General features: G+C 44.0%; 1 protein-coding gene across 1 annotated transcript; it reads left to right on the forward strand.

Moving 5' to 3' along the window:
- Positions 1–613: 613 nt before the first annotated feature.
- On the forward strand, positions 614–3,449 carry LOC8031733 (carboxypeptidase N subunit 2-like). Its single transcript, XM_002406933.4, has 3 exons — positions 614–1,236; positions 2,706–2,857; positions 3,298–3,449. Exons 1-3 carry the CDS (start codon positions 614–616, stop codon positions 3,447–3,449), a joined length of 927 nt encoding a protein of 308 aa, XP_002406977.3.
- Positions 3,450–14,552: the final 11,103 nt, after the last annotated feature.

Below are 14,552 nucleotides of genomic sequence, written 5' to 3' on the forward strand. Positions count from 1 at the left end.
ACCGGTTTTAAAATCTGTCATTTTGAAAAACCCTACTAATTGGAAAAGTAACGGCTTCTTTTTCACCTAACGGTCAATTCCTTTTCCTCTCAAGTACAAATTAAATGGTTGTTAACTAGGAGTGATTGGAATGGTAATTGATTACGTTTTTCGGGTAACACACGTGCACAAGGCTGTCACGCTCATCTTTCTGAATGGTTCAATGTTTCATTTGAAATTTTATTTTGAACTGCACGCTATCTGTGTATTAAAAATGAGTTTTCGGGCCTATGTCGGGAATAGGAGTTATTTTTCGTTTAACTGCCATTTACTACCACCTCGTATTTTAGAAACGCTACTATTTGAAGGCTCTCACCAAGACAGGGTCAACGTCCTCTACTTCCGGGAGGCGGAACTTGCGCGTAATCGGAGCCACGCTTTGCTGCGATTAAAAACAAAACCAGCCACCCAGCCAGTGGTACCCGATGCCGGAGTCGCAATTCGAAGAGGCGACGGATTTGGCTTCTCACTCGGGCCTCTTTCAACTGGCCGCTGAAGACGATGCGACCAATAAACAGCCCTCGAAGGCCTCAGTCTGGCGCACACCTCGGCTGGCAGTCCTCTGTCCGGCATCATGGCGTGTCTCTTCTGCGCGGTGATTCTCCTGCATTTTTTGACAGCGTCGGCGGAACCGTCGTGCAAAGACACAAGCAGCGACTTCGAGACCTCTTACACCTGCGAGGGATTCAACAAGCCTGGCGATTTCGACAACTATGTCGAGCGTCCGTTCAACAGGAAGGCGCTGACGTTCATCCTCGAGGACTGCCGCCTGAGTTACCTCCCGTACGGTGCGTTTTTGGGCATCAACGTCACCCTGCTGGAACTGATTAACGTGACGCTTATGACGTCCTTCGACGCAAGCCCTCTGAAGGAAGTCGAGAGGACCCTGGAGAGAATAGCCTTCAGCTACAACAGCACGCTGCCGGAGTCTTGGGCCGCGCTTCAGATCGTCCCTAGGCTCAAGACACTCAGCTTCTCAAAAATGCACCGGCTCAACCTCACTGAAGACTTCAACAACCTGCCGCAAACTGTGCGCGGAATAAGCATCGTTTACTCGACCATTGAGCGCATCACCGAGCACTGGGTATCGGAGCTTCGTAATTTGGAGTACATAGTTATAAGGGATTCGAAGCTTCAGACATTCTCCAGGTCTATGCTGCCCAGACCAGCGCCGAGACTGCGAAACATCGACTTGAAGTAGGAGTCTTTTTTTCTTTCTTCGAACTTCTATTGCGCGGATTTCTCGAAGCGGGACGTTTAACGCTTTTTTTTTTTTACCTTTGGCGCTAGCTTAGTAGCATCATCAAAAAGTGATTTTAACGTCACTATCCTTCAAAACGTGGATGCGAGGAAGTGTTTGGAGATGATATTGGCTCTAGAATTATACTTCCGAATACAAACTTTTGCGCAGCGAAGTATATACGGGTCTTGTGTTAAACTTTTTTTACCTCGTAAACTGTTAAATTGTAATACTAAAGAGGCTCTGTAAAATTGTAAATCTCAAAAAGAAATACCTTTACAATATATAATAAGGAATAACGCATTCATGAAAAATTACGACGCCGTTTCTTCACACTTATGTGTTCTTTTTCCAGCGCTATGCCTACCTATGTTTTTTAGACACGTTAGGGTGTATAGTTATGTTTGCTTAACGGAAAGCGAACACACAATTTGCTTTCATTAGCAAAGGATAGTGCAACTATGGATCAATAATGTTTTTCTGCGGTACTTCACTCTATCAAATGCAGGAATTGCTGCATCCCTCTAACAGGCATTCTATATGCCATTGACTATTGCGAGTAGCAAACGCATTGTCCAATAATTAATTAATGAACCTGTCTTTCAGTTTGGTTTTGTAGCAGTTTGTTCCAAATGCGATAGTATTATGCCAGGTTAACAAGATACTCCGCATTTAATGATTATATTGAGCCATCCGCGGGTATCGGAAGTGATTAGTCCCATGCAACAGCTTGATTTCTATGCTATCCCGATAATTTCTTAAGTATATCAAAGGTGTTCCCTTGGCGGACCTGTACAGCGGGCGACATTGTTAGCTCGAACACGTCTTGGGCGCTTTTTCGCACACTTTGTATCGAAAGCATACTAAAGGGCATCAAGAATTACCACGTTGCTACTACACCATCTGAGGATTTTCCGCCAGGATAGTACTTTTCATGACAGTACTTTATTACCGAGAAAAAAATCAGCGATGCCTTGTCCGCCTTAACAGGGTGGCGGAGTGCACATATGTAATTTCAAAAGGTTCTCCCATTGGTTGGTGTCACAACAGACCAATTTGAAGTTTCTGCTCGAAACTGTCTTTTTGTAGTGCCAATATTTCCGTTGACAGTTTGGTGAGCTACATATTTATTATGGACGTTTTTATATCATAAAAACACAATATTTTACTCCAACACAGAATTCAAACGGGTAGATAAGGCACGAAAAAAACACACAAAGTAAAGCGCGGGGATATACACAAACATTTTTAACAACGTGTTAAAAATGTTCTGCGGTTTAGTTTTCTTCTGAAAGCCTATTTCTATGTTTTACAATTATAATCATGCTCGATATTTTGCCCATAATCACTGCGTAGGCCGAGATATGTCTGCAGCTATTTCATCTCTAAAGTTAAACCTTACACACCATAAATTGCTTTATTTCAGCTTCAACGAAATCAGCGAAATCCACCCCGACTTTGATGAGGACCTACCGGCGCTTGTCTTCCTTGACCTCGAAGGCAACCGTATCACCAGCCTGAAAGAAAGGAGCGTTGGAAGACTTCTTAACGGCTCCAGGACACTCATCCTTCTGGGACGTGAGTTCCTTGGCGTGCTGCACGTGACCGTTTTACTTCAAGATGGCAATCGATAAAACGGAATTTAATTTGCAATCGCATTTCAAGTCTTTTTGTTTATTTCTTGGGGTCTGTTTTACAAAAATGAAAGTGTCGTCAAAAAAAATATTGTCTGTCTTGCAAAAAAGTAATTTTACATAACCATTAACACACACTTGTCTAGACAGAATCCGTGAGGGTCGAATTTAGGCCTGGATCGTTTGGTGTGGAATGACCCTAATATTCGCTGCCATCTGGGCATGGCTTGTGTTAGAGATTAGTCTGACAGCACCATAAGTAATTGTTGTAAAAACTGTAAATGTTATTTTTTTTTAATTCGAGGAGCAGATACGTTTCAACAATTGCTCGTTGCGACTGCAGTGCGATGTATAAGAAACGCGTTACTGGTCCCCATTGCGCAGAGAACCCGCTGCACTGCGATTGCCGCGTGGCTTTCCTGCGGAGCAGCTCGGAGCGCCGGCTCAGGGCCCGCTGCGAGACGCCCGAGGCCGTCAAGGGACGACAGGTCCAGACACTCAGCGATCAAGACATGCACTGCCCCCTGGATGCCTGAAGCTGCCCACAGATGCGCGGCTGGTAAAACGTATAGGTATCCTACCGACCATCGGACCACATCTTTTTCAAGGATTACGACTGGAAACCTATTATGACATAGAGCGATAGATGTCAAGAACAGACTGAATAAAGTATAAACATTGGTATAAATTGAAGATCCTACTTCCCACTTCTTATTTTGTCGTTTTGTTTCTGGTCTTATAATAGAGAAAAATTTTTTCGCTGCCCGCGACTGTTCTTTCGTTAGACGATTAATTAGTGAAGTAGTCAAGGGCTATATTGGTACTCTGCCCAACCTATATCTAAATGGGGAGATAATCTAACATATTATCTTAAAGGTATACCTAACACGGGACCAAAATATATCTTTATGATGTATAGCTTATTAAAACGAGATATATAAATTGAATCTTTCATTGCCGAAGTTGGTGTCGGACGGTAGTATATCATTTCCCAAGGAGGAGTGACAGGACGTGGGGTTGCTGCGAAGCTCCCAAAGGTAATATCCAGGTCTATGTGGGAATAAGGGAAATCTCACTAATTTGAGGGAAATTTCGGGTGCCGTATATTTCTGTAATTGCATAGGTCAGTTATGTTTTTTTTTAGAGATAACATTGAATTTCAGCGGCTTTGACAACATTTGGGTTATTTCCTTCAGCCGTTTGGCGGTTTGTGGTACGACCATCTGGCAACATTGAGTAGTACTAGGCTAGGTTACAGTGGCTTAAAGGGGGTAGTGTAGTTACCGCGTAGCCTCCACTAGGGAGGCTCAAGTGAGGGTGGGTGCAACTGCTAGATCGGCGATCACGGGACATGGACGCCATTTAATTGCTAAATTTTGCTGGGAGTCTATGGGGCAAAGGGTCGTTTTCTTTCCTAACTCGGGTCATAAAAGCCCATTAAGGTGCTTGAATAATTTACACAAGGTATAAATGATTACTTTTCCATAGCCACCAGTTTTGTTGCGATAGGTTAAGTATTTTTTTAACGCGAAGACTGGTAAATTCCGCCATCTTGGACGTTGCTGCTTGTCTGGCAACCTTGCTTTCTCCGTTCGGCGTTTGCAATTCTCGGAGCGAGAAGGAAGCGAGAGAGGCTGCGCCAAGGCGTTCGTTGCTTGCAATGGGGAGCGAGAGGAGGAAAGGCGCATGGAGCAACAGAGTTGCAACAGAGCTGGCGCCTGCTCTCGTGCAGGCAACACTGGCGCATATCCTTTCTCGAATCCTCTCCCTCATGCGCCGCCATTAAATTGCAAACGCTCTCCATGTTTTGAGTTGCGCCCACCCTCACTAGAGCCTCCCTAGCCTCCACCATGCATCGGGAACGCCGCTCCTTGGAAGACGGTGTAGTTGGCGCTTTGATCCGCAGCTCCGTTAGGGTGGCTCAATCGGCTGGCAGATAGAGGCACCCTAACACGCTTCCATGACTAACATAAATAACTTGAAAACAATTATTTCCAGTAAACTTCCAACGACGTGATTTGTGTTTGAAGGTGAATAAAAACGTGAAACTAGCAGACGACAGTGTAGTCGACAGCTGCGCCAGCGCCACCCGCGGCCAAGCTCACCAAGCGGCTAAGCCGGAGCCATAGCCGGAACGACGGTGCTGCAAGCGCCAGCGCCACCCGCGGCCGTCTTCCAACGCTGTGCCGCTTTTCCGATTTCGTTCGTTACACTACCCCGTTTAAGCACTGTGGCTAGGTGACGCGAGATACCACCCGATATAAAATGTACAGCCGTTACCATCCATTCATCCATCCATCCAACGTTTTTAGAAAAATCAGTTTTCATCACTCCCTGGAAAATTATGTGGAGAAAGTACAAAACAAGTCGAAGATTCTGAGACTGCTGCTGTGCCTAATCGAAAGAAAAAAAATCTTGAGTAGAAGAATAAATACTGCAATGTCTGAAGATATGGACTTAACATGACTAATATTAATTCCTGAAGTGCCGTCCTGATCCGTGTGTTCGAGTTTGAGAGCTCTCGCTTGTGTTACACCTTTTGTTTTGGACTATCATAAAAAGCTCTAATGAAGTTATTAAAGCAGTATAATGTTCTGATGACGTGCATAGCATCTAAGCCGAAGATAGGGTTCCATTCCTCAGTTTGAATCTCCCGGTAACACTTCCCCTCGTTAGATTTGCTTTGGCCAAGGTTTTGGCTCGATAAACTAATTTATTGCGAAAGGTACGCGGGCCGTAAAGGCTACGCGTAGAGCAAGTCGTCTGCTTCTTGCGGGGGGTTGTGGTGACGTCAGAACGACGTCGAGCTCTGATCGGCTTTGGCTGAAAGGAAATTGGATAAACCTCAGTGCTGAATGTCTTGAGGTACAGCCACTATTTTTTTTCAGTCAGCCAGTAAGAGCTCGACATTCTGACATCATCGCAACCCTTGTGCAAGAAGCAGACGAACTTGCGCTCCGCATATTTCTCACAGTAAAAATGGAAGTGACACAGAAAACAACGAATATTTAATATTATGCAATTGTTTGGGCAAGCGAGGGAAATTTCGGCGGAAATAAAGAAATCTCAGGCCTCCGCTAGGACAATTTTGGCTTTCCGTGCTGGCAGCCGTGGGTTGCTGTGAAGAGCTGGGGTGGAATTATTTTGAAATAGTGCATATAACATAAATAATTAAAACGTTAATTAGCAAATTGTTTTTAATTCGCCAACTACCCTGACGTCTATTCCATCATCTTATGTCTGCCGAGCCTGATATCAGGCTTTCTGTATACACTGATGTATTCGATTTCACCCTTATACTTCCCATTCACTCTGTATAAAGGTTTTTAACATTTCGCGATCATATTCATGTAGGTGCAAACACAATCTGTCGGTTCCATTCGTTTAACTACGCGAATGCAGGCCTTTAAAGCATTGCGTGTCCTTTGTGGGTTTCTCCCTTCCTTCTTGTGGCCCGAAAAACATAGATTCAGGGGAAGGGGGCGGGGGGGGGGGGGGGGGGGCGTATGTGAGTTTGAACAGTCTTGTACGGAACGGCGTTCCTGGAACGCGTTCCTTTTAGGAGGAACGAAGGAACGCCGCCGTTCCATTTTGCATCGCTGGAACTGGAACGGGAACGCGTTACATTTTTACTGGAACGGAAAAAGGAACGGCGTTCCTTTTATCGTTCAGTGGGGTAACTTTTATTTTGTTTATACGAGGGAACTTTCTGAAGTATAAAAAAACATCTTTACGGAAATATTGTTTTTAACTCGTTAACTCTTTAGTTACTTATCTTCGAATTTATATTGTGTGGTCCTCTCTTGGTAACAGTCGTTTGCAGGACAGCTAGTGGACATCAATGATTCTTTTTTGAGTGCCCGAGACTGTGGTACAGAAAGCAATACTTTTAGTCGCACGAAAAGATACAAAGAGGGACGTTTCAAACTCAGCTACTTTCTTTGCTTCCACGAATCCTCATACACCCAGAAATCTAGGGCCCACTACAGCCATTTCGGAACTTTCATAAAGAGACATGCAGTTACAACAAAATCACAGGTTACCAGACATCGAACGCACCCTTGTATCCCGAACATTGGTCACTTAAACGATACACACAAATTAATCTTTATTCCTTCTCCCCTTGTCCCCCACCTTCAAACTGAACAACGAATCAAACCTTCACAAGGAACTATTTGTAGTTTTCAAGACCGACCTTTCAAAAAAACTAACCACTTCTTCGCTTCTTCGCATTTTGGAAAGCAACACTAAGAAGCAACTGTTGTTAAGTTTGAACAAGAGACTTCGTTATATTGAAACGTATGAGGTTCTTGTAAAAATCTCATGCAATGTAGGGTAACAGCATATTTGACACGTCTGAACCGTTCGCCAAAAAACATGAATATGGTTCAAAGCAGAGATTTTTCAACTTGAATTTATCAAGAAATAAAACCTTGATTCCACTTGTCTTCTTCTCCTGGTGCCCTTCCATCACGACATATAAATTCAGATGTTCCCATTGGATGGGATAGATAAAAAAATGGAAACTTTGCTTGATCTAACCAAGTATGGTAATCAGCAAAATACAAATGTAACGAATAAGTAACGATACGTTCCATTTTTTTAACTGTAACGGGAACGAGTTCCTTTTTCACAGATGGAACTTGTAACGGGAACGCGTTCCAAAAATCAGAAGGAACGAGGAACGAACTTTCGTTTCTTTTTTTGTGGAACGTGTACAACACTGAGTTTGAAGACGAGTATTCTGCCTGGGTTTTAAACGGCCTCGAGAAAAAGTTGGGAGCGTGCTATATATTCCAACAATCCCTAATACATATGCCAACCAAAGACTTGCATTTTGATATGCTTAGGTAGATGAGCTGATTCTTTATAGCTGCACTTAATTGGAACTTTTTGAACATATAAAATTGCTACTCGAACGCCTTGATGAATGCGGTTTCATAATAAGGGAAAATGCGAGTTAGGGTTGCCTCAGCTAACCTTTCTTCGACATTACTTAGATGACGCGGATTTATATTGCTGAAAAAGTGAACGCAGGTCTTTTAACTCATGCGCAAGAAAAGGCTTCAGTCAACCTCGTGGAAGACGCTTAGAAGCCACAAGATGCACCATCCTGCCATGATTCGTTCACAACGCATGATAGCCAATTGATTTCTTATCGAAACACTTTTCGCAGACAGAAGGCCGCTAGCACACGTTTCGAAACGAGCTCCTTTATAGTCAACGTCTCTTGGCAATAGACCCTTTCCGAAATTCAGTGCCATCTGGTGGTTTGTAAAGCAGTTTAGGTTTTGCCATATCAATGGCGGAAATTAACTTGTATCGGCACCGTCACTTTCGCAAGTCAACGGCACGCGAGGAATTGTTCAGTGTGAGTTCTTTCTCAATCATTTTCAGTTCGATGGTGACCAAGAACCTGCATTCAGAGCAAAACTCCAACCCACTCAGATGCCTCGAGAAAATTCTATACACCAATGTGCTTTAAAGCAGCGGTGCAACGATATTCAATTGGAATGTTTTTCACTTCACACGAGCTTACTGGCACTAATGGGACTCAAGGATACTCGCACGCAACGGCACTGACCAAGAAACTCCTTTGTTGCGCTGTAATTTCGAGGACAAAACCAAGCGTTTTCATTCAATCTCTCCTTCGCAAAACCTGATGACGTAGCTCGGCGGTAGCAGTACCGCCCAGTGACGATATTTGAATGCGGCTTATAGATTGGACCCGAGCATTGCGTGGGCACTCAATTTGGGCTCGTGATAATCGACAGCCCGAGAAGCATTCGGGTAGTGTCCTGTGTCCAATCGCTGCAATGACGACAACAGCCGAACCATAACAATGTCTGGAACGCAGCGCGTGTCCTATGCCTTGCCAACCCCAGCGCATGGCTATGATCAACATTGGCGGCATATAATCGGCTCCAGATCACATGGCCGCTTGTTCTGGCTGCGAGTTGAGGGGATGACCTCCGCTCGTTTTTCTTTATTTTTTTCTGTGACTTCGATTGCGTGTGGTGAAAAACAAACAGATTGACTGAGTCTGAGTTATTAGAAATAAACGCTTACGTAGCTCTTGTGTTTCATTCCCACGTCGCGTCGTGCTGACCCCCCGAATGTACAGGCCTCGCAAGATCCGCTTAGGACCATCTTCAACGTCTTCCTTTATCAGTCACTAGAAGGCCGCCATTGTTATGGCACAGATGCCGTTCCACAGATGACGATAGTGATCAAAGTGGCCAAACTGAATTTCGGGAAGGGTCTATTGCCATTTATATACTATTTACCTACATGCTAAAGTTCGCCAGTGACAAATTGAGTCATCGTGTGATACGCCGTGTGACCAAAGTTTATTAGTTTGACTGAGATGTTCAAGACTTGGGCTGCGGGGAGAGAGGGGGCGTCAAAATGCACGTGTATATTATCGAAAAGACTGTGATGGCGCAGGCTAGCTGGTGTAAATTTACCACTTTCTTGAACAACCTGAGGCTGGGTGGAGACCTTTTATGGTCGGGTGGATTTCGGGGGGAGGGGTGGCGGGTTGAAGCCTCATAATCCTCCTCCCTGGCTACGCCATTAAGCAAACCTCATTGTCTATAAAGCATAGAAGTCTAAAATGAATGTTTTTGTCACTATGATGTGCGAATCGCACTTAAATGATTAAGTGCGCCCAATGGTTTGAAGACAATTAGTTGAATAACAATTCCCTTTTTACCTATGGAAAATACATTCTTTGTTGCAAAGAATTTGTTTCAAGTATTATGTCAAGTACAGTAACCCTCTAGTAAATGCGATTATATGCTATGATAAAGTTTTGCGGGTAAATTTTGATCTACTTCTAAAAATATCTGTAAATTTTTTTTTTCAATATGTGGTTTAAAGGGACACTTAAAATGGTATTTAAGCTCGCCAAGGTTTTTATTTGTACATGACAAATGAAAGCCCAACTATCCAGAAAACAATTCGCGGCTCCAAATCCGTTTTCTTTCCGCCCGAAAACCGCCGATCGAGAACTGGCCAGTTTGAGCCGCGCCCACTCTTTTTCGTGGTCACATACCGTTTTCTACGGTTTCGACAATACCACAAACTATAATCAAAGTCGTGGGTCATCAAAGGCACACACAAAAAATATTAAAGTTAGAAAACAAATATGACATTTTTAGTGGCTTCTAGAAAGCTGCAAATACGTTGATTGTGGGAAAAAAGTATCTCAGCGACGTGACTTCCACCCACCTCTCTCCTTCTCTATATTTCTTCCTCCTCCCCAGTCCAGTTTCGGTTTCGGTTAAGAGCAGTTGCTTTTTGTTTTACTTTATTAAAAATGTACGTGACACTGTAGCAAAATATTGATTGGGTGGTCTTCTGAGACCATAATAAATCGCCTCGGCAAGAATAAAAAAAAATATTGGGGGTTGTCAACGTCCCTTAAGGTTGTTCTTTTAATAATATTCTCAGAGTTAATGAGGTGTCTTTTTGTCCCTTACTAATCCCTGTGCTTGCCATCAAAGAATGCTCTGCTGCACTTATTGGCTATCAAATGTATTGTGTTGGTAATATGATGCATAGTCAATGGATGAATTAACATAAAATTATGATTCATCTTATTATTCATCGCATGGACTATGTCTCAGGCCATATAAGCCAAGAAGTGTGGAGAGCGACAGCAGTAACATATTAACACGAAGCTTCAAAAAAGCGTTCAAAGCTTTGTGTTTGCTGTTCCTCCCCATAATCTTGGGTTATAGTGTATGTTCTCAACCAGCATTGTTGCATACTCGCGTTGACGTTGTCTGTCTGCAATTGTTTAGACAAAATTCAGAATTTAACCGCCTGTATGTCTACATACTTTCACACAAAGGTAACACTTCAATTGTGATTGCCTGGAGCTGAACTGGTTGGTTATTCATGCTTGTGAGATTTGCCAGCTGAAGGAATGAAAACAAAGAGGATAGAGAGAGACAAGGAACATGCGTATACACTCTGCCGGACTAACAACCATTTACTGAGTTTACAGATCGCAAGGAAAATTTTAGATCGGTATATATAAATACACAGTTCACAAGGGAAGTTCTAGAGTCTAGCCATTGAGGAGAAGGACGAATGTGTAAGCACTGTCTCCATCGTGCTACATACAAAAGAAAAAAAAGTATTTGCAGGGAACGCCTTCCGTGTGAAAAATCCTGAAGGAGCCTAGAGATGACGTTACCTCTGGGGATGGAAGTTTTTTAAGCTGAAGTGATGAAGACGAAGGAAAGGGAATTCATCTAGGAAATAATAAAAGGCAACAAAGGAAAAGAACTTATTCAGTAAATGAAAGTCAACGAACGAAAAGAAGTTATTCAGTAAATGCTTGTAGACCAGCAGAGTGCACTTGTATGTTTCTTGTCGCTCTCTATTCTGTATATTTCTTCCTTCGTTCAGCTGGCAAATCTCACAAACATGAATAACCAACCAGCACAGCTCCGGCAATCACAACATATCTATCTAGTACTCTGAACTCACTTTCTATATGATTTAATCTTCTTGGTCCGCAGTGTCTTATTCATCACATTGCTACCAACAACTGCCGAGCACGGCTGCTGTCCCGCAGCATCAAAAAGAAGATTCTCCTCGACGAGGTACATTTATTTGACCTGGTTAAACCATCGCAGGGCCATGTCCAAAGAGTTTAAAAAATCCTGAGATCCGAAACATGGCGCCAGGTTCGCATACTAACGGATTTTCTAAGAGTCAAATGCCCTAGACACAATGTTTTTTCGAACCACCTGACCATGACAAGGCATGCTGCGGAATACCCTTGGAAAATGTTTTTTCATCCCACCTGCAAACACCATCTGGCCAGAAGCCTACGAAAGGGCCCAAAATATCCCCACTCCAGGTCATCGGCGAAGTATTACTTTCAGCACAAGCACGAAGCGTACTTGAACAAGGGCCAAAATGTGCCCTTACACCCAGTCTGGATGCCATCGACAAGGTTGCGATTGTACGGGAAATTGCATCCAAAGCACGTGAGGATGCATCCCCAAAGATCATCAGTCAATGACTTGACTGACTGGCCGGCCTACGGAGCCAGGGAAATCGAAAGTTGAGTTTTGCCACAACGGTGCGTGAACTACGTCGCAAAGACTTTAAACTATGTCTCTCTATCAAGGGAGGGGGGTTTGTGGTCATGAATTCGGGGACGTTTGGTGAAAAAGCCCGGCAAGCCATCTACGGTGGACAACGAATCTTACTCATGGTTCTGCCTCTCGGGCCGTGCGACCGAGGAGAGGCGTGAGACAGGGCAATCCTTTATCGCCCCTCTATTTAACTTGATGTTAGATGAATTTTTGTCGAGCCTTTTGGAAGAGTTTGGTGTTAACCTAGGAGAACGCAGGTGCGCTCCACTTGCGTTTGCTGTCGACCTGGTATTGGTTGCAATACCTATTGGACACTTTCGGGGTCTTTTTGGAGGATAGAGGTATCGAAATTAACTATTCTAGATCGTCAACATTGAGTATGATTGGGGATGGAAAAAACAAAAAAGAGAAGTTAGTCCCAAAGTGTTTTTTTTTTGCACAGGGTATAGATTGCCTATTATGGGGGTCTCTGACACCTGCGCCTACCTTGGATTCATATTTGACACTCATAGGAATGTTAACCGTCCGGATGTTGATTTAGTGAAACTGTTACACAACTTAGAGAGAGCCCCTCTTCAACCAAAACAGAAACTCACTATCCTAATTTTTTTTTGTTATTTATTCCCATGACTTATTTACCAATCGGTCGTTTGTGCTAGATCTAGGGTGTTTTTGAGAGAGATCGATAGGAAAATTCGTTCTGCTGCAAGAGACTTCCTCCACCTTCCGCTGGATACTCCAGTAGTTTTTTTTTATGCAACGGTTGATGGTGGAGGTCTGGAGGGTCATTGTATGGAAACTACGGTACCCCGGATCCGCTATAGTCGGCTGCTTGCAGTAGAGGCAAAGGGAGACAGTATGCTGGAAAATTTGGTAGCTACGAAGGCGCGAATGCAGGTTGTCGAAAAAGCAAAAAGGCGATGAAATGTAACGGTGTTATGTTAGAAACTAAATCTCAGGGCAAGGATTACTGGAGGGATGTTTTGATGAAGATGGTGGATGGGCCGAGGGCCTACGAGAGGCGAGATTGGGTTTGAGGGCAACATGGGTGTGGTGACCCTCCTTGATACCTTTCCGGTAGGTAGCATGTGATCTGATTAACTGTTGTCTATGCGGGTGGGCAGTGTGGTGTCGTTCAGAAGTGTCAGTTGGTTTCGTATAGTTTCGTTATCTATTTTTCATCCGTTCGATGTTCTGTGATCACAGTCACATGCGACGTTGTGGCTATTGACTATATATTTTCTTTTGTGTTTGTTTCTGACTTCTTTGATCTATTTTGTGAGGGATGTCTGGTAACCTGGGATCCAGCAGGTTTTAACGGTTACTGTCCAGGCTTTGCCCTGTTGCAGTTGGCATTCTACTGCTACCTGTTGTTGTCCGTTTGTGTCGCAATGGTTCAATTCTAATTGTATAGCGGGAACGTAATGGGCCACATATATGGTAACCATGGTGGGTGTTTGTTCTGTTAGAGTAAGGGGCTTGCTACGAATAGGTCGGCGTTTCCGAGTGAGGCTGGGTTGCGCGAATTTATGGTATCCTGGTAGTGTGAAGTCGCCATTTGTTTCCCGAAGGAGTAGGATGTCAGATTTTGTAGTGGCTTGATCGATGTGTTGAATAATGTGGCTCTTTTTTCCCCAACTGAAACAGGCGAAATCTAAAGCATCCCATCATTAGCTTAGTGCACAAACACCGATCTTTAACAAGCGGTCTACGAAAGCAGGCGCAAGCTCGAGCAGTAAAAATTCCACTCTTTGTTTTCCTTCGAAAGGTATGGCTTGTCTTTCTAGACTTTTACAACATAGCCATTACTCTACATTTTTCGACTCAAAGTACGACTTTATCACTTGGGGCATGCTCACTTGCGTATGGTTTGACGGTTTTTGCAGCTAAAGTAGTACCTTCTGAATCTTTAATCTTTTATTTTCCATTTTTGCAGTCCCTTCTGTCTCTTCTTGGTACATCTTTAAAAGCCGTTGTATAGGAGAGGCCGCTGGCCGCTTGTGGCTTTTGCTTTGCCTGTTGGCAGGGCCGTAAGTGGTACCGCTGCTGCCACTGCTGCCACTGGCGGTCGGGCGGCTGCTGCCGCAGCTCGCAGCATCCGTCATGCTCACACACTCAAAGAAAAAATGGAGGAAAAAAGTAGCAACGGCGCGTCTTCCTCCCTTCTACCGACGCGCCCCCAAACGGACACGAGAAAAAGGGGAGGAACCCCGAAACGTCTTTCTCCTTCTCCAGGCAGACGGGAGAAAGCTTTCGCCCTCCCGACTCATCTTCTTTCGGTTTCGTTTTTCGAGCAGGTCGCGCACGTTGTTTAATAAATAGCTGTTCAGTTGATTGAGCTTCAGCGGCAGCGAAGGCCGCCTGTAATTCCGTCTTCTAGTCTAAACGTGCAGAACATTTCGGTTGCATTGACGTTTTTATCACTAATTTTATCAAACAAGCAAACGACGCCGCTAGAAACAGCGAAGTTCCGGAGCAGTGCCAGCAGCGCCACGTACACTGAGGGATGGCCGTTTCCAG

Source organism: Ixodes scapularis, unplaced genomic scaffold, assembly GCF_016920785.2.
Source record: "Ixodes scapularis isolate PalLabHiFi unplaced genomic scaffold, ASM1692078v2 PGA_scaffold0__279_contigs__length_252992795, whole genome shotgun sequence".
Lineage (NCBI taxonomy): Eukaryota > Metazoa > Arthropoda > Arachnida > Ixodida > Ixodidae > Ixodes > Ixodes scapularis.